At 47.2% G+C, this 20098-nt stretch overlaps 1 protein-coding gene and 1 pseudogene across 3 annotated transcripts in view; both read left to right on the forward strand.

Annotated features, from left to right (window-relative positions):
- The first annotated feature begins 1611 nt into the window (after nucleotides 1-1611).
- Nucleotides 1612-20098, forward strand: part of ZKSCAN1 (zinc finger with KRAB and SCAN domains 1) — a 31756-nt gene continuing 13269 nt past the window's right edge. For both annotated transcript variants that reach the window (XM_030796044.1, XM_003278082.4), the window contains exons 1-5: nucleotides 1612-1786; nucleotides 9945-10458; nucleotides 10680-10833; nucleotides 17648-17739; nucleotides 18035-18161. In XM_030796044.1, the coding sequence (XP_030651904.1) occupies nucleotides 10033-10458; nucleotides 10680-10833; nucleotides 17648-17739; nucleotides 18035-18161 (799 nt within the window). In that variant the 5' untranslated portion in view covers nucleotides 1612-1786; nucleotides 9945-10032. The remainder of the gene's footprint in view (nucleotides 1787-9944; nucleotides 10459-10679; nucleotides 10834-17647; nucleotides 17740-18034; nucleotides 18162-20098) is intronic.
- Nucleotides 11439-13621, forward strand: LOC100599321 (annotated as a pseudogene). Its single transcript, XR_004026388.1, has one exon. The product of XR_004026388.1 is annotated as a spermidine synthase pseudogene (transcript).

The raw sequence follows: 20098 nt of genomic DNA on the forward strand, positions 1-20098 counted from the left end.
CTGCCTCAGCCTCCCAAGTAGCTGGGACTATAGGCGCGTGCCACCACGCCCAGCTAATTTTTGTATTTTTAGTAGAGACGGGGTTTCACCATATTGGCCAGGATGATCTCAATCTCTTGACTCCATGATCCACCCACCCCTCCCAAACTGCTGGGTTTACAGGCATGAGCCACCGCACCCGGCCCTTTTTTTCTTTTTTGAGATGGGATCTTGCTCTGTCGCCCAGACTGGGGTGCAATGGCGCAATCATAGCTCACTGCAGCCTCAACCTCCTGGGCTCAATCCATCCTTCTACCACAGCCTCCCAAGCAGCTGGGACCACTGGCACACACCACCATGCACCCAGCTAATTTTAGTATTTTTTGTAGAGACAGGGTCTCATTACGTTGCTTAGGCTGGTCTCCAACTCTTGGGCTCAAGAATCCTCCCATCCCAGCCTCCCGAAGTGCTAAGATTACAGGCTTGAGTCATCATGTCTGGCCCTGTCATTGCTTTTTAGTTTTCAAACATTTTTTAAAAAGTAAATCTGGCCGGGCACAGTGGCTCACACCTGTAATTCCAGCACTTTGGGAGGCTGAGGCAGGTGGATCACAAGGTCAGGAGATCGAGACCATCCTGGCCAATATGGGGAAACCCTGTTCTCTACTAAAAATACAAAAATTAACCAGGCATGGTGGTGTGTGCCGGTAGTCCCAGGTACTCAGGAGGCTGAGGCAGGAGAATCGCTTGAACCTGGGAGGTGGAGGTTGCAGTGAGCCAAGATGGTGCCACTGCACTCCAGCCTGGGTGACAGAGTGAGACTCCATCTAAAAAAAGAAAGTAAATCTCTCCAAGCAGTGAGAGTCACACAACCAAGCTACTGAGTTCAGTTTCTCCCATGAACTTGTCTCAGAACATAGTGGAAAGTCACAACCATTAAAGCCTGTAGTCCCCCCCCACCCTTGCACAAGGTGGCCCCCTCTTACGCGTGCCTTACCCTGCAAGGCAAAGATGAAGGCTGTAACTGTGGTAGGTTGTGAAAGCACTTTGAAGGTAAAAGTGTCTGTTGTTACTCTGAAAACTCCTTTTAAACGGCTATAATAGCATATGCCACATGAGCAAAGCACAGAACCTTATAACTATGCTTGCTTGTGGAAAGACATCCCTTGTCCACAGGCCAAGTATTTGAAAATACCACTCCATATAGCTCCAGGGCCCTGAGAGAAGCTACCGTGGCAGTTTTGGGAAACCAGCCACCCTTGGCTTCACTTTGATCTTCCTCTGTCTACATGCTTGTTTCGGTTCCTTTGCCACAGACATACAATTACCAAGTACTATTATTGCTTGATAATAACTGTAATTACTACAAGGACTACCTGAGATGAAAAAGACAGGTGAAATCGAACTTTCACATGGACGTGTCTGAGCTGGAGAGTCTGTTTGAGTTTGAGTAGGGGAAAGCCTGAAACCCCCCACCACCCGCTCCCGTTAGTCCCCGCATTAACTAGGGGCGAACAGGGACCGGATCCTCCAAGCTGGAGGCTTGAAAACTCAAGGGCAGGCGCCTGGTCCAGCGATTCGGAAACAGAGATGCAAAGTCCTCCCGCGCTCCTAGAGAGGACCCGGAAGCGCGGCGCGGTCCCGGAAGACGAGGTGCTGACACACTTCCGGCCTTTGTGACTCATTGTGTCTGTGTCGAGGCGTCGGGAGGGCCTAAGTCCGTGTGCGGTGCCCTTCGGCCGGCCTGAGCCCCAGAGTCAGCTCCCCTTTCTCGCCCAGCGCCCCCAGGCCGCTCCCGGGGCTCACGGTGAGACTTGGGGCCGGCCTCTGGGGTGGGCGGGCGGGGCCGCAAGGGTGTGTGCGCGAGGGTGGGCTCCGCAGCTGCGGCCCTGGGACCCCCTCCAGGCGGCCCAGGTGTTGTGCGAAGAGAGTCCATGCCCCTGCCTCCTGGCTGGGCCCGGCCGTAGGAAGCGTCGTTCTCCCTGGGAGACGTCCCCGCCCCACCCCCAGGACCAGGCGGGGAGGGGGCGAGGGTTTCAGTGGCCGAGGGTGCCCGGATACCTGGGGAGAAGCCGTCTGCGAGCCCCTCTCCCGCAGTGTCGTCATCGCCCTTTGATGTTTCTGCAAACGGGGTCGCGAGCGAACCGACCCCGGTCTTGATTTTTCTGCTCTCCCTTAGTCGCCATTTGCTTTGATTCCGGTGAGGTGTTTTTTCCCCCCCCTGGGTCCTTCGAGACCTCGAGGTGAAGTGAGCGGAAAGATGAGAGATGGACACATTTTGAGGTGCCGCAAAAGTTTCCAGACCTGCCTTTCCTTCTCCCACCCTCATCACTGAGCGGTGATTAAAGAGTATTTGAAGCCTAGTCACAGTGGATAAATAAGTGATTGGGATCTAGTAGAGAGTATATACACTCCACTCTTTCAGCTTGATGGAATGCTTTGAAGGCTTTGGAAAAGAGCTGTCCGGGACGTTAGGTGGATTTTTCAATTCTGGATAGTTGCTCTGTTTGACATGGTGTGGGGTGAGAAGTGAAGGGAATTTGTGGAAATTGCACTGTGTCACTAGGAGACTGATTAGCTGAGTGACCTTGGATAAGACGAGACACCAAGTCTTAATTTCGTCATCAATAAAACTAACTGGATTTTCTCCAAAGGCCCTTCCGACTTCGAAATGATTTGGTCAATGTAATTGAAAAAAAAAAAACTACAGTTTAGCTTGACACTCCTCCATCCCTCCCCTCCCTTTCCTGCAGTGCCCCCGGTACACAATAAGATACTTTCATTATAGAGAGTGGCTGTTGCATGGCCTGGGACCAAAGAAAGCATTTATTGTACGGGCCAGTGCTAGGCGGATTGGAGGCGGTCAATAAATACTTCATTGTAACCACATCAACAAAGCACTGTTAGTATATATGCTGAACAAATGTGGAGAAATCACTGTATTACATAGGAAACCATGGTGATTTGCCCCAGAATGTGTATCCAGGTTTGTATCTTCTCTGAATTACCATACAAGATTCTTGTTTATTATTTCAGACAGTTTTCGCCACTCTTAAAATACAAACAAGGAAGCTAGCTACTTAGTCTTTTGCTGATTCTCGATTTAAAAGCATTTAAAATACAGATGAATAGCATATTAAATCTAACATTTTCATTCTGTGGGAGTATCAATATTATTTGAATACCTAGAGCTAGCTGTCTTTTAAGGTAGCTTTTTCATATTAAAACATTTGATAGCTCTTTAAAAAGATGAGTGTAAAGGGCAAAGGGCAATTTATTTAAACTTTTTTTTTTTTTTTTGAGACAGAGTCTTGCTCTGTCGTTCAGGCTGGAGTGCAGTGGTGTGATCTCGGCTCACTGCACCCTCTGCCTCCCGAGTTCAAGCAATCCTCCTGCCTCAGCCTCCCAAATAGCTGGGACTACATACAGGCACGTGCCCCAAGGCCTGGCTGATTTTTGTATTTTTAGTAGAGACAGAGTTTCGCCATGTTGGCCAGGCTGGTCTCGAACGTCTGATCTCAGGCAATCCGCTGACCTCGGGCTCCCAAAGTGCTGGGATTACGGGCGTGAGCCACCGTGTGCCCAGCCTTTATTTACATTTTCAAGACTATGCCCTGGAAAAATACTGGGCTGTTTGGAAAACAGCCTTTGAGCTTGTAACTTCAAGCCCTTGTTTAAGAAAATCATTTCTGTTTATCCCAGGTGAGAACTGAGGTATCCTTAGCTGCTGGAGGTAATTTTATTTAAAGTGGATGGTATGTCAGTATGTTTTTCAGCCCATATTCACCCAGAGGTAGTTTCCTACTATCTGGAACCCCCACCCTACCCCTATTTGACTGATAAGGATACAAAATGCCAGAGAAGTTAAATACCTCACTCAGGGATGTGCCACTTACTTGTGGGAGACTAGAATTCAGTTATTGCCTGTGCAGCTTTAACTATTACAGGAGTTGTCCCATTGCTTAATCTTATAAGCAGGCTGAAAATTGGAATGTACAGTTACATCTTTTAAGCTTACTGAAAAAAATTAAGACATTTCTGTAGTGCCTACTAAATGCCAGGCACTATTTTAAGTGCTTTATATCTATTACCTCATTTAATCCTCACAGCAACTCTATGGGGCAAATGCTGATTTTTATTCCCATTATACAGATGAGGAAATTGATGCATAGAGAGGTTAACTTGTTGACTTGCCTAAGGTCGTCAACTAGTAAGGGGTGGAGCAGCTTTAATGCTAACCTGAAACTCATCCAACTAGTCCATGGAACAAATTTGAGGGCAACACTGAATGTAGAATGATCGGGCTTTTAAAAAATAGTAACATTGTCAATTCAGTCAAGTGTATTTTTGAAACTGAGGCTTGCAAGGAATCATGTTCAGTGGTCTAAGAAGTACAAAGAGGCCTGCTCTTAATAACCTAGTTGAGGAAGAAGGCAAGAAAAATTACAGAGAAAGAAACATCATGAGAAATTTTTTTTTTTTTTTTTTTTTTTTGAGACAGAGTCTCACTCTGTCACCCAGGCTGGAGTGCAGTGACGCAATCTCAGCTCACTGCAACCTCCACCTCCCGGGTTCACGCCATTCTCCTGCCTCAGCCTCCCGAGTAGCTGGGGCTATAGACGCCCGCCACCATGCCCAGCTAATTTTTTATATTTTTAGTAGAGACGGGGTTTCACCTTGTTAGCCAGGATGGTCTCGATCTCCTTACCTCGTGATCCACCCACCTCAGCCTCCCTGACTGCTAGGATTACAGGCGTGAGCCACTGCGCCTGGCACATCATGAGAAATTACCTAGCAAATGTTTGGTGAAGAGCATTAGGGCCTTTAGAGACAGAAGAGAAGAGTGTGTGCTCAGATCATCTGGCAAACCTAAAATAAAACCCAGCCTTTCCACTGCTGTGATGGGTCTTTCCTGGACCCCAGAGTAGGAGCAGAGAGATACTGAAGGTGGGGAGGATTATCTGTCCCGGTTGTGGGCACAGGGAATGTGCCCATGTCCATGTCTATTTCCCCCGGACTCATTTCCTCCTTAGAGTCGCATCTTCCCACTGACCCAAGAAGTGTTCTGCTCAATAGCTGAGGCAGGATAAAACTTTCACAAAAGTAGGGATTTCTGGTGGCTGGGCTCGCCATCACACTAGTTCTGCTCAGTTACCATGTTTGAAGATCCCACCTGGTTATGTTGTAGACAGTCCCCACTTGAATCTTCTGCTGTGTCTCCTCCCTTTCCCAGGAAGGGCTTCAGTCACACAGTGACCCTCCAGTGAAAACTGGGTGGTAGATAAGGGCCGTTCCTGAGTGATTTTTTTTTTTCTTCGAGAAGGAGTCTCGCTCTGTCACCCAGGCTGGAGTGTGGTGGCGCAATCTTGGCTCACTGCAACCTCCACTTCCCAGGTTCAAGCGATTCTCCTGCCTCAACCGCCCAAGTAGCTGAGATTACAGGCTGGAGTACAGGCGTGTGCCACACATCCAGCTAATTTTTGTATTTTTAGTAGAGATGGGGTTTTGCATGTTGGCCAGGCTGGTCTCGAGCTCCTGAGCTCAGGTGATCGACCCTCCTCGGCATCCGAAAGTGCTGGGATTACAGGCGTGAGCTATGGTGCCTGGCCAATTGATTCTTCATTGTCACCTTCATAGGCATTCGTTTTAGGATCTGTATACCCCACATGTTAGGTACAAGATAAATTTTGTATAATGGTTAAAGTGTTAACATTGGAGAGTCACTTTTATTTCAAATTCTCCCTCTACCATATACTTGCTGTGTGACCTTGAGTAAGTTATTTAATGGCAGTATACCTCAGTTCTTCTTTTTTGTTTTTTGAGATGGAGTCTCACTCTGTTGCCTAGGCTGGAGTACAGTGGTGCGATCTCAGCTCACTGCAGCCTCCGCCTCCCACGTTCAAGCGACTCTCCTGCCTCAGCCTCCCAAGTAGCTGGGACTACAGGCATGCACCACCACACCTGGCTAATTTTTGTATTTTTAGTAGAGATGGGGTTTCGCCATGTTATCCAGGCTGGTCTCAAACTCCTGACCTCAGGTTATCTACCTGCCTTGGCCTCCCACGTGCTGGGATGACAGGCGTGAGCCGCTGCGCTCAGCCTCTCAGTTCTTTATATAGTGAGATGATAAGTGTAGCTATCTCCTAAGATTATGTGGTCAAGTGAAAATGCTTAAATACCCGGTACCTAGAAAGCACTCAGTAAACATTGGCTCTTACTGTTATACTTATGAGAGGGTTCTTGAACAGCGATGAGAGGCAAGTGGAGTTTTAGCTAGCTTTAAAGGATAAGTGGGATTTGAAAAGGCAGAGAGGACTGTGAGGGGGAAGTCCCAGGTGTGGAGTGTGATGTGAGGAAAGGATGGCAGTCAAAATACAAGGCATATATAGGAAATACTGATGAGAGTGCTTTTGTTGCATAGAGAAGGTTTATGAGGGGATTGATAGGAAAAGAAGCTTGAGGGGAAATTGGTACCAGGCACTGGAAAGTATTGACTGCAAGGCTGTAGAGTTTTAGAAAGAATAATCTGAAAGGTGGATTGTGGGAGAGAAGGGAGAAAATGAAGGCAGGGAACCAAAGAAAGGAAGCTGGACTTCATGGAACTAGATAAAAAAATAAGTATGACCTGTAATCCCAGCACTTTGGGAGGCCGAGGCAGGTGAATCACTTGAGGCTGGGAATTTGAGACCAGCCTGGCCAACATGACAAAACCGTGTGTCTACTAAAAATACAAAAATTAGCCAGGCACGGTGGTTCGTGCCTGTAATCCCAGCTACTCGGGAGGCTGAGGCAGGAGAATCACTTGAACCCAAGAGGCGGATGTTGCAGTGAGCTGAGATCATGCCATTGCACTCCAGCCTGGGCGATAGAGCAAGACTCTGTTTCAAAAAAAAGAAAAAAAGTAGGCCAGGCGCGGTGGCTCACGCTTGTAATCCCAGCACTTTGGGAGGCCGAGGCGGGCGGATCACGAGGTCAAGAGATCGAGACCACGGTGAAACCCCGTCTCTACTAAAAAAAAAAAAATACAAAAAATTAGCCGGGCGTGGTGGCGGGCGCCTGTAGTCCCAGCTACTCGGAGAGGCTGAGGCAGGAGAATGGCGTGAACCCGGGAGGCGGAGCTTGCAGTGAGCCGAGATTGTGCCACTGCACTCCAGCCTGGGCGACAGAGCAAGACTCCGTCTCAAAAAAAAAGAAAAAAAGATAATTTTTGTGCTGTTATATGTACACGATCCCTTTTTCACCAAAATTAAGAATATGTTTAGTGAGAGCCATAAAACTAAAAATGCTTTTGCTAGTTTAAAACTCTTGGTTTAACTCATCATAATAAAGCAGTTGAATGGTCTGTTTCTAAAACTTCAATTTGATGCTTAGTTTTGATTGATGTAGAGGTGAAAAGGATAAATTCAGAAAGATTTGTAGCTTCAGATGGAAGAATCACAGTGTCAGTTCTGCTTAGTAACTTGTGATTGATCCAGCCCATCAACCATGCTAAATTTTTGTTGTTGAAATGCAAAGAGTATATTCTTACAAACTAATCAGGCAGTGGCATTTTATATTTTTAACAGATAGGCTTAAGACCCACCTGAAATTCTTCATTTGAAAGATTTTTAAACAGGTTAGAAAATATTTCCAGTTTTTTTTTTTTTTTTTTTTTTGAGACGGAGTCTCACTTTGTTGCCCAGGCTGAAGTGCAATGGCATGATCTCAGCTCACTGCAACCTCGGCCTCCTGGGTTCAAGCGATTCTCCTTCCTCAGCCTCCCAAATAGCTGGGATTACAGGCACCTGCCACCATGCCCAGCTAATTTTTTGTATTTTTGGTAGAGACGGGGTTTCACGATGATGGCCAGGCTGGTGTTGAACTCCTGACCGCAGGTGGCCCCTGCTCCCTGCCTCAGCCTCCCAAAGTGCTGGTATTACAGGCATGAGCCACCTCACCCAGCCCCAAGTTTCTAAAATGTGAACATAGATGGGTTTTTCCTGGATACTTGATATCAGTTTTGGCAGTTAAATTACATAACAATGGAACCATTTCATACAGCTGTTCTTGTAATTGCTCTTTCTTCACACTTTTTTTTAAAGAAGCTACTTACTCATTGGTGACTTTTTCTTTGATTTAGATTGACTTTGGTTTTTACCTCCTAATGTGGCTAAAACCTTGCTCTAGATAGAAGCTTCATCTGTGCCATTTTCTTGTTCACGTCTGTTTATATTATTAGTGTGTCCTGTAATTGCGGTTTCTCTACAAGAATCTTTTTTTTTTTCCTTTTCCTGGTAGGGCCTTGCTCTGTCACCCAGGCTGGAATGCAGTGGTGTGATCATAGCTGACTGCAATCCTCCCACCTTAGCCTCCTGAGTAGCTGTGACTGCAGACACAGTCCCCATGTCCAGCTAATTTTTTTCTTTTTCATAGAGACAGGGTCTTGCTATGTTGCCCAGGCTGGTCTCAAACTCCTGGCCTCAAGCATCCTCCTGCCTCATCCTCCCAAAGGGCTGGAATTATAGGCATGAGCCACCACATCTGGCCACAAGAATCTTTAAAGCTGCTTGTCTCTTTTATGAGAGTAAGATTAGTTAAAGCCAGATTTTTTTTCTTTTTTCTTTTTTTGAGACAGAGTCTCGCTTTGTGGCCAGGGGAGTGCAGTGGCGCAATCTCGGCTCATTGCAACCTCCGCCTCCCAGGTTCAAGTGATTCTCCTTCCTCAGCCTCCTGAGTAGCTGGGACTACAGGCGCGCGCCACCACGCCCAGCTAATTTTTATATTTTTAGTAGAGATAGGGTTTCACCATGTTAACCAGGATGGTCTTGATTTCCTGACCTCGTGATCTGCCCGCCTTGGCCTCCCAAAGTTCTGGGATTACAGGCGTGAGCCACCGCGCCCAGCTAAAGCTAGATTTAGAAATCCATTATTTCACATAGCTGGTCTCAGATAAACCAGGCTGCATCACAATGTCTAAAATGAACAACACCTGTGACAGGTCAGCACCGACTAAGTAAGGGTATTAGTGTCAATTTGTATGTTAAATATGGCTTAATTTCTCTCACTTTTAAGATACAGACGTTCTGATTATTTTCTTTCTGTATCCCTTGGGGATCATCTTGTAACCACAATTTAGACTGCCCAAGGCACTCATAAAAATAGCAAAAGTAGCTGGATGGTACAAAAGTAGGTCCCAGGGCTTCAAATTTGGTTGAATATTGACTCCAGTAGGCAGCCACCTACTACTGAGCAAACCTAACCCTCAGTTATGTCATTTGTAAAACGGCACTTAACAGTTTGGCTGACCTACTAGGGCTGTTGTAGGGACAAAAGAAGATGGTGCATGTACTGCTTTAAGCCTGGCACCTGGCACTCTGCTAACATTCAGCTCTCTGGGCTGGTCACTGTCAATGCTCCATTTCATAACCTGCTGTCCACCTGCGGGTAAATCACTCTGACTCCAAGCAAACACCCTGAGGGTGGAGTCGGCCTGTTTGAGGTTTGTGTTTGCAAATCTTGATACAGGGAGTGACAATGGAGACTGTAGTTTTTTCCTCTATTTTTCAGGATTTTTTTTTTTTTTTTTTTTTTTTTGACGGAGTTTAACTTCTTGTCTCCCAGGCAGGGAGCGCAATGGCGTAATCTCAGCTCACTACAACCTCCGCCTCCAGGATTCAAGCTATTCTCCTGCCTCAGCTTTCCGAGTAGCTGGGATTACAGGCGCCCGCCACCACGCCCGGCTAATTTTTGTATTTTTAGTAGAGACAGGGTTTCACCATGTTGGCCAGGCTGGTCTCGAACTCCTGACCTCAGGCGATCCGCCTGCCTCGGCCTCCCAAAGTGCTGGGATTACAGGCGTGAACCACCGTCCCCGGCCTCAGGAGCGTTCTGATAGTGCCTCGATGTCCTGCCTCCTATAAAGTGTTAGCAGCACAGATCACTTTTTGTAAAGGTACGTACTAATGACTTTTTTTTTTGTACTTCAGGAATAGTACAGAAACATATCATAAAACCTCCCAGGACATAAAGGTGAGCACAGACCCTGTTTGGATCAAGTCAGTTCCTGGAGCCTGAATGATGACTGCTGAATCACGGGAAGCCACAGGTCTGTCCCCGCAGGCTGCACAGGAGAAGGATGGTATCGTAATAGTGAAGGTGGAAGAGGAAGATGAGGAAGACCACATGTGGGGGCAGGATTCCAGCCTACAGGACACGCCTCCTCCAGACCCAGAGATATTCCGCCAACGCTTCAGGCGCTTCTGTTACCAGAACACTTTTGGGCCCCGAGAGGCTCTCAGTCGGCTGAAGGAACTTTGTCATCAGTGGCTGCGGCCAGAAATAAACACCAAGGAGCAGATCGTGGAGCTGCTGGTGCTAGAGCAGTTTCTTTCCATCCTGCCCAAGGAGCTCCAGGTCTGGCTGCAGGAATACCGCCCCGATAGTGGAGAGGAGGCCGTGACCCTTCTAGAAGACTTGGAGCTTGATTTATCAGGACAACAGGTAAAAAGAGGTGAAACCTATTATGTGTGAGCAGGGCACAGACATTGAAACTGGAGCCAGGAGAAGTATTGGCAGTCTTTAAGTCATTAGGTGGTTACTCTGGCTTAAAAATGTTCTGGCTTTCTCCCTGCATCCACTGGCATACTCATGGTCTGTTTTTAAATATTTTAATTCCCATTTACAAAGTGATTTACCTACAAGCCCAACCTGTCTGTCTTCAGGTCCCAGGTCAAGTTCATGGACCTGAGATGCTCGCAAGGGGGATGGTGCCTCTGGATCCAGTTCAGGAGTCCTCGAGCTTTGACCTTCATCACGAGGCCACCCAGTCCCACTTCAAACATTCATCTCGGAAACCCCACCTCTTACAGTCACGAGGTAAGAAGCAAGGTTTCATTTGGGGGAAGGAAAATGATTCAGGACAAGAGTCTTTGTGCTGCTGAGTGTCTGTGATGAAGAAGCATGTTAGGCCTGGGCAACATAGCGAGACCCCATCTCTACAAAAAATAGAAAAATTAGCCAGGTATGGTGGCACACACCTGTGATTCCAGCTACTCAGGAGGCTGAGGTGGGAGGATTGCTTGAGCCCAAGAGGTTGAGGCTGCAGTGCGCTGTAATCACGCCACTACTTCAGCCTGGGCAACAGAGCAAGGACCCTGTCTCAAAAGCTACTTACAGAAAAAAATTAGGCTGGGCACGGTAGCTCACACCTGTAATCCCAGCACTTTGGGAGGCTGAGGCGGGCAGATCACTTGAGGTCAGGAATTTGAGACCAGCCTGGCCAACATGGCGAAACCCTGTCTCTACTAAAAATATGAAAATTAGCCAGGCATGGTGGCACATGCTTGTAATCCCAGCTACTCGGGAAGCTGAGGCAGGAGAATCACTTGAACCCAGGAGCTGGAGGTCGCAGTGAGCCGAGATCGTAGCACTGCGCTGTAGCCTGGGTGACAAAGCGAGACTCTGTCTTAAAAAAAAAAAAAAAAATTAAAAATTTAAAAAAAATGAAAAAAAGCCGCATGCTTGTTTTTTGTTTTTAGTTATTCTCCATTGTCATTATTACCAAATATTGGGGAAAATACAACTTACAGACCAATCTCAGGAGTTAAATGTTACTACGAAGGCAAATGAACTATGCGTAATGAACCTGGTAGGTATTATTTATTGAATTATCAGCATTCCAGATGTCCAGCACATTTTTAATAGGAAAGTATTGGGAACAGATGTCATTATTTTCAGCGTAGGTTTTAAAACACTCTAGTATGTCATAAATTATCTTCAAAAGGATCATAAATCTTTTTTAAAGATCCATTTTATTTAAAATATATAAAAATAATCCCGCGCCGGGGTTAGGTTGTGGCGCACATGGCGGGCGGAGCTGGTCCCGTTGTGCTGCGGCGCTGCGCGGCCTGCAGTCCTCGGGCCACGCCCCGTGCCGCCAGCCCTCCAGCCATGGAGCCCGGCCCCGACGGCCCCGCCGCCTCCGGTCCCACCGCCATCCGCGAGGGCTGGTTCCGGGAGACCTGCAGCCTGTGGCCCGGCCAGGCCCTTTCGCTGCAGGTGGAGCAGCTGCTCCACCACCGGCGCTCGCGCTACCAGGACATCCTCGTCTTCCGCAGTAAGACCTATGGCAACGTGCTGGTGTTGGACGGTGTCATCCAGTGCACAGAGAGAGACGAGTTCTACGAGGAGATGATCGCCAACCTGCCTCACTGCAGCCACTCCAACCCGCGAAGGGTGCTGATCATCGGGGGCCGAGATAGAGGTGTCCTGCGTGAGGTGGTGAAGCATCCCTCCGTGGAGTCCGTGGTCCAGTGTGAGATCGACGAGGATGTCATCCAAGTCTCCAAGAAGTTCCTGCCAGGCATGGCCTTTGGCTACTCTAGCTCGAAGCTGACCCTACATGTGGGTGACGATTTTGAGTTCATGAAACAGAATCAGGATGCCTTCGATGTGATCATCACTGACTCCTCAGACCCCATGGGCCCCGCCGAAACTCTCTTCAAGGAGTCCTATTACCAGCTCATGAAGACAGCCCTCAAGGAAGATGGTGTCCTCTGCTGCCAGGGCGAGTGCCAGTGGCTGCACCTGGACCTCATCAAGGAGATGCAGCAGTTCTGCCAGTCCTTGTTCCCCATGGTGGCCTACGCCTACTGCACCATCCCCACCTACCCCAGCGGCCAGATCGGCTTCATGCCCTGCAGCAAAAACCCAAGCACCAACTTCAGGAGCCGGTGTAGCCGCTGATGCAGCAGCAGGTGGCGCAGATGCAACTGAAGTACTACAACTCCGATGTGCACCGCGCTGCCTTGGTGCTGCCCGAGTTTGCCCGCAAGGCCCTGAATGATGTGAGCTGAGCCCAGGCGCCACCACTGATGCCACCCAGGACCTCGGACCTTGGAGCCTGCGGGGTGCCTTGGCCCCTCCAGCCCTGGGCCAGACCTCCTGCCGGCTCTCGCCCACCAACCAAGTGTTACAAGCCCCAGAATGCTGCCCGGCCTGCCCTGCTGGGCGGACTGTCTGTATGTCTGTCTCTCTGGCGTTCCACCTCCAAGCCTATACCAGCTGTGTACAGCGCCATCTCTCTGCCTTCTGTTGCCCCTCACTCACGAAACACGTATTTATAGCAAAGAAAAAAAAATAATAATCACGGCACTCTAGCCTGGGTGACAGAGTGAGATTCTGTTTCAATAAAAAAAAACTATAGCATCAGTCTTTTCTAGGTTATTTTCAGAAATTTCAAACAATGGGAAAAGAATGGAAGAACTTTTGAGGGGAGCTGAGGAACACGAAAAAAGATCAGTTCACAGTCATGTAAATAAAAAGTCATGTTACTTGTTTTTTCTCTTTTGACGGAAATATGTAATATCTTTATCCAATTTTAAAATCAAAGTATGTGCATAGAATGTAAAGACAAGGAATGCTAAAAGTACATTTATCACTTAATGGCAGGGATATGTTATGGTAAGTGCAATGTTAAGTGATTTTGTTGTGCGAGCATCATAAAGTAATACTTACACAAACGTAGATGGTCTAGCCTTCTGCACACCTACGCTACAAAGCTGTAAAGTATGTTACTGTACTAAATACTGTAGGGAATTGTAACAGTGGTATTTGTGTATCTAAACATCGAAAAAGTAACAACAGAGTATAAAAGATTTTTAGTCCGGGGCACGGTGGCTCACGCCTGTAATCCCAGCACTTTGGGAGGCCAAGGTGGGTGGACCACTTGAGGTTAGGAGTTTGTGACCAGCCTGGCCAACATGTTAAAACCCAGTGTCAACTGAAAATACAAAAATTGGCTGAGCGCAGCGGCTCACACCTATAATCCCAGCACTTTGGGAGGCCAAGGCAGGCAGATCACCTGAGGTTGGGAGTTCGAAACCCACCTGACCAACATGGAGAAACCTCGTCTTTACTAAAAATACAAAATTAGCCAGGCCTCGTGGCAGGTGCCTATAATCCCAGCTACTCAGGAGGCTGAGGTAGGAGAATCGCTTGAACTCAGGCAGCAGAGGTTGCGGTGAGCCGAAATCGCACCATCGTCACGCCATCGCACTCCAGCCTGAGCAACAAGAGCGAAACTCGTCTCAAAAAAAAAAGTACCCCTGTATGGCACACTTAACCATGACTGGAGCTTGTAGGAACAGAAGTTGCTCTGGATGAGTCAGTGAGTGAGTGGTGAGTTAATGTGAAAGCCTAGGACATTACCGTAGACTGTAGAAACACTGTACACTTAGGCTACACTAAATTTATCTTTAAAATTTTTGTTTCTTCAATAATAAATCAGCCAGGCATGGTGGCTCATGGCTTAATCCTAGCACTTTGGGAGGCCAAGGTGGGCGGATCACTTGAGGCCAGGAGTCTCAGACTGGTCTGGCCAACGTAGTGAAACACCGTCTCTACAAAATACAAAAAATTAGCCAGGCGTGGTGGTGCACGCCTGTAATTCCAGTTACTCAGGAGGCTGAGGCACAAGAATCACTTGAACCTATAGGCAGAGGTTGCAGTGAGCCGAGATTGCACCACTGCACTCCAGCCTGGGTGACAGAGTGAGACTCTGTCTCAGAAAAAATAAATTAATAAATAATAATAATAGATTAGCTTACTGTAACTTTTTTACTTTATGAACTTTTTGATTTTTTTAACTTTTTGACTGTTGTAATAACACATAACTCAAAACACAAACATGTTGCACAGCTGTACAAAAACATTTTTTATCCCCCTATTCTATAAAGGTTTTTCTAGTTAAAAAAAAATTTATTTTATACTTTTTAAGCTTTTTTGTTAAAAATTCATACACACTCCAACCTGGGCAACAGAGCAAAACTCCATCTCAAAAAAGAAAAAAAAAGGCCAGGCGCAGTGGCCCACGCCTCTAATCCCAGCACTTTGGGTGGTGAAGGTGGGCGAATTGCTTGAGGTCAGGAGTTCAAGACCAGCCTGGCCAACATGGCGAAACTCCGTCTCTACTAAAAATACAAAAATTAGTTGGTTGTGGTGGTGTACACCTATAGTCGCAGATATTCAGGAGGCTGAGGCACAAGAACGCTTGAACCCGAGAGGCGGAGGTTGCAGCGAGCCAAGATGGCTCCACTGCACTCCAGCCTGGGCATCAGAGCAAGACTCGTCTCAAAAAAAAAAAAAAAAAAAAAAAGAATTGATCGAGGCACATTCCTTAACCAGTGTGTTTATTGGTGATGACATTTAAGGAATATTAGACCATGGAGCTTAAGGATGCATCCTCTCTTCCATGCATCCTGGAGGACAGCCAGCAGGTACGTGCTAGAGAAAGCCGTGTAAACTGGTGCACTGTGGCCGGGCGCGGTGGCTCACGCCTGTAATCCCAGCACTTTGGGAAGCCGAGGCGGGAAGATCACGAGGTCAGGAGATTGAGACCATCCTGGCTAATGGTGAAACCCCGTCTCTCCTAAAAATACAAAAAATTAGCCGGGCATGGTGGCGGGCGCCTGTAGTCCCAGCTGCTTGGGAGGCTGAGGCAGGAGAATGGCGCATGAACCTGGGAGGCGGAGCTTGCAGTGAGCGCAGATTGCGCAACTGCACTCCAGCCTGGGCGACAGAGCCAGACCCTGTCTCAAAAAAAAAAAAAAAAACACTGGTGCACCGTGATGTTTAACTCCACCACTGTTGATGTTCTTGTAAGGTTTCTCTACACTCTAAAAGCATAAGTCACAGGGGGCGACGTTAGGAAACTGGAGAGGATATTCATGGTCTTAAGCACTAGATTATAGAGTTTAGGTTGCCAGAGTAACAGTTTCAAGGACCCTGGCACACACAGTTGCTCTTTAGTAAATAGTTCTTAAATAAATTAAGACATGTACATTTATTCTCAATTTCCTCTTTGTCTTATTTGTTTTCCAGAGTGTTTCCTTACTCTCAGAAGTTTAAAAAGTTAAGTACTTGGGGCCGGGTGCAGTGACTCACGCCTATAATCCCAGCACTTTGGGAGGCTGAGGTGGGCAGATCATAAGGTCAAGAGATTGAGACCATCCTGGCCAACATGGTGAAACCCCGTCTCTACTGAAAATACAAAAATTAGCTGAGCGTGGTGGCAGGCGCCTATAGTCCCAGCTATTTGGGAGGCTGAGTCAGTAGAATCGCTTGAACCCAGGAGGCGGAGGTTGCAGTGAGCTGAGATCGCACCACTGCACACCAGCCTGGGTGATAGAGCAAGATTCCGTCTCCAAAAAAAAAAAAAAAGTACTTGGTTGGGTGCAATGGCTCACACCTGTAATCCCAGCATTTGGGGAGGCCAAGGTGGGAGGATCACTTGAGCCCAGGAGGTCAAGGCTGCAGTGAGACATGTTTGAGCACTGCATTCCAACCTGGGTGACAGAGAGCCTATCTTATTGTTGTATAAAGGTTTGAAATAGGTACAAGGTTTGGTCATTCAGTTTCAAATTCATTTCTCAAATATCCTTGTATCTCACTAACATCATCTGTCTACCAGTAACATTTCCAAATCTAATAGTACTTGGCAAGAGGTGGGGAGGGGGTTAAATTGTACAATTTAAAATTTTCCTAATTATGCATCACAGTTATTGTGATCATATGTTAATGTTATGCATGTCTTTTATTATGTGTCAGCCCAGACTTTTGTCTCAACATTTGTACCATGCATACATCTTATCAAAAAAAAAAAAAAAAAAAAACAGTATTTATTGTGGCCAAGTGAGGAAGAAAAGTAGAGGGACAAAAAGTGGCAAAAACTTAGCCAGAGGTGGCCGGACGCAGTGGCTACCACTTGTAATCCCAGAACTTTGGGAGGCTGAGGCGGGCAGATCACCTGAGATCAGGAGTTCGAGACCAGCCTGACCAACATGGAGAAACCCCGCCTCTACTAAAAATACAAAATTAGCCGGGCATGGTGGCGCATGCCTGTAATCCCAGCTACTCTGGAGGCTGAGGCAGGAGAATCCACTTGAACCCGGGAGCCGAAGGTTGAGATGAGCCAAGATCGCACCATTGCACTCCAGCCTGGGCAGCAAGAGCAAAATTACTCTGTCTCAAACAAAAAACATACCCAGAGCTAAGGAGACCTCCTTACTTCCCTGCCCTTCTGGATATTGCTACTAAAGTGTTGTTTTTTTCGTTTTTCTAGATTTCATTGAGACAGGGTCTCACTTTGTCATGCAGGCTGGAGTGCGTGATCATAGCTCACTGCAGCCTCAACCCCTTGGGCTCAAGCGATCCTCCCGCCTCAGCTGCTTCTAAAGATTTTAAAGCTGTGTTGTGTTTTCCACAAGTGTAGGCATAAATGAGATTCTCATATCCTGGTATCATTCCTTGGACTGGAGGAAATTAGGAGCCAGACTTGAGTCATGGGCTGAAGGTACCCACTTTCATAGCTGAGAATAGGAACCTGGGTTCCCATCCTGGCTCTGCCACTGGGAATGTGACATTAGGGAAGTCATTTGCAGTCTCAGGGACTTTAAAATAAAAGAGTTGGACCAGGTGATTAGGACCCTTTTATGACTCCTACTCAAGAGTAGAGGTCTTGGGAAAACTGAGGCCCTGTGTTCTCTCGTTTGTGTTGTCTGGAATTCTCTATTTGGGACCTTAACACTGAACAGTAAACATGCTGGTGCAGGAAGGAACGTGCCCCGAGCCCTTCTTTGAGCAAGGCTCAGAGCAGAGCTGATTTACTCACAGCCCCTTTCTCCTCCCCCAGCTCTTCCTGCTGCCCACATTCCTGCACCCCCTCATGAGGGTAGTCCCAGAGACCAGGCGATGGCATCTGCGCTATTCACAGCGGATTCCCAGGTGAGCTGTGGCCCCTATGCTCTCCTGAGTCCCCAGCGTCTGCCTCTGTTCCTGAGCGCTCTTCATGGTCTCCACAGGCCACTCTGGATGCCCCTGCTCTCAAAGAAGCCCCAATCCTGTTCCCTCCTTTAGCGTCTTTCTACCACAAACTCCCCTCCACCCCCAGGTTCTGGCCACCCGTTTCTTCCCAGCATCCTGTAGCTTTGCAGCCACGTCTGTTCCTGACTCCAGGTTTGAGCAATGGGATTGTCTCTGAGTTTGGGGGGAAATGACTGTTTGTCTCGTGTTATTTCAGGCAATGGTGAAGATTGAGGACATGGCTGTGTCCCTCATTCTGGAGGAATGGGGATGTCAGAATCTGGCTCGGAGGAATCTCAGTAGGGACAACAGGCAGGAGAATTATGGGAGCGCATTTCCCCAGGGTAAGATGGATGCAGGCTTACTGTCTGATAAGATGGTTTTGTCTCTTTGTGTGTTAGCTGTGGGATCTCTGATGTGTTCAATTGAGTGTTGATGAGGAGTTAGAGACTATCCCCTTTTTTAGACCAGATGGAGAGTGAGAACGTTTGTGTTCATTTAACTCCAAAAGCATGGTACTGTGACCCTAATTCCAAGTGGGTTTTTTTATCGCTAGGTAGGTTTTGCTCTTTAAAATCAGAAATAATTGCGTCCCAAATCACCTCTTCAGCCACTCAGTTGACTGGGAGACAGTTCTGCTCCGTTCCCATGGATTACAATTTAGGTGCCTCTGTCAGGGGACTATCTCCTTCCTAGCAGAGATGACCAACTGATCATCCGTCTAATCCCAACCCATTGTCCCGGTACCACATTCCCGAAACTACCAAGCATCCTTCTGTTGGCTTTCTGTCTTCTTCCATCCTGTGTGATTAGTGTGATTCCAATACACTGCTTTGTGTAATTCCACGAACTTGCACCTGGACTGTCCTTGTGATGAGGATTCCCAGCTTCCAAACTTAATGGTGATTTTCTATGAAGAGCTCTGGGTCCTGGATGTGTAGTAAGAACGAGGAAGTTCAAGAGGCATCAGCCAGATAAGACAAGGTGACACTGTTGGCAGACATTTCCATTTGTCTCTGCTGGATCTTAACCCCTCAGGACAGTGCTGCAAAGAAGCCCTCACGTGAGTACAGTAATAGGGAGGTCTGCAGCAAGCTTCTACCTGGAGAGGGCAAAGGGAGTGTGAATAAAGCGTGAACATGAAGGATGTTACTAATGAAACATCAAGTTCTGTTTTTGATCAGGCATAAATGGGGCTTATAATTTCTCTTGGTACTTGCTCTTTGTACTAGATGAATTTTTTTTTTTTTTTTTTTTTTTTTTTTGAGACAGGGTCTTGCTGTTTCCTAGGCTGGCATACAGTGCTGCATTCACAGCTCACTGCAGCCTCGACCTCTCAGGCTCAAGCAATCCTCCCACCTCAGCCTCCCAAGTAGCTGGGACTACAGGCATGCATCACCATGCCCAGCTAATTTTTGCATTTTTTGTAGAGGAGAGGTTTCGCCGTGTTGCCTAGGCTGGTCTCAAACCCTTGGGCTAAAACGATCCACCTGTCTCCGCTTCCTGGCGTTCTGGGATTTAACAGGAGGGAGCCACTGCACCTGGTCTCCAGCAGTTTTCTGTTTCTTTTTCGTTCTCAGTTATTCTGTCTCAGTCAGTGAAGGGTTTAATTATTCTTACTAATGTCATAACCACTTTTTTCACCTACTCCTCTGTTACTTGAGCACTGTCAGCTCTGTGCTCCTCTCCCTGGTGGAGAGAAACAATTTCCTGTGTCTGCAGGTTCCTGTAGGCTGCCAGGTTCAAAACAAGTTCCTTGGCCAGGCACAATGGCTCACACCTGTAATCCCAACACTCGAGGAGGCTGTGGCAGGAGGATCGCCTGAAGCCAGGAGTTCAGGACCAGCATGGGCAATATAGCAAGACCACTGTCTCTACAAAAATTTTTAAAAATTAGCCAGGCGGGGTGGTGCAGGCCTCTGTAGTCCGAGCTACTTGGGAGGCTGAGGCAGGAGGATCACTTGAGCCCAGGAGATCGAGGCTGCAGTGAGCTGTACTCATGCCACTGTACTCCAGCCTGGGTGACAGAACAAGACTCTGTCTCAAAAACAAAAACAAAACAAAACAAAGTTTCTTGTTTGCCTATTAATCATCAGCTTGTTGATAGAAAACTCACAGAATTGGAGAAATATTTACTATTCCTTTCTTTCTGCTAATACCACTGATCATTTTCTATGAAAGATCTGTTCTGTTTTTGAACTTATGAATACTTGTTAGAAATGGAACATGATGTCTTAAATGTATACATAAACCTTCCAATTAATTATCAGGTGATCCAGTA

The sequence above is a fragment of the Nomascus leucogenys genome, chromosome 17 (assembly GCF_006542625.1).
Source record: "Nomascus leucogenys isolate Asia chromosome 17, Asia_NLE_v1, whole genome shotgun sequence".
NCBI lineage: Eukaryota > Metazoa > Chordata > Mammalia > Primates > Hylobatidae > Nomascus > Nomascus leucogenys.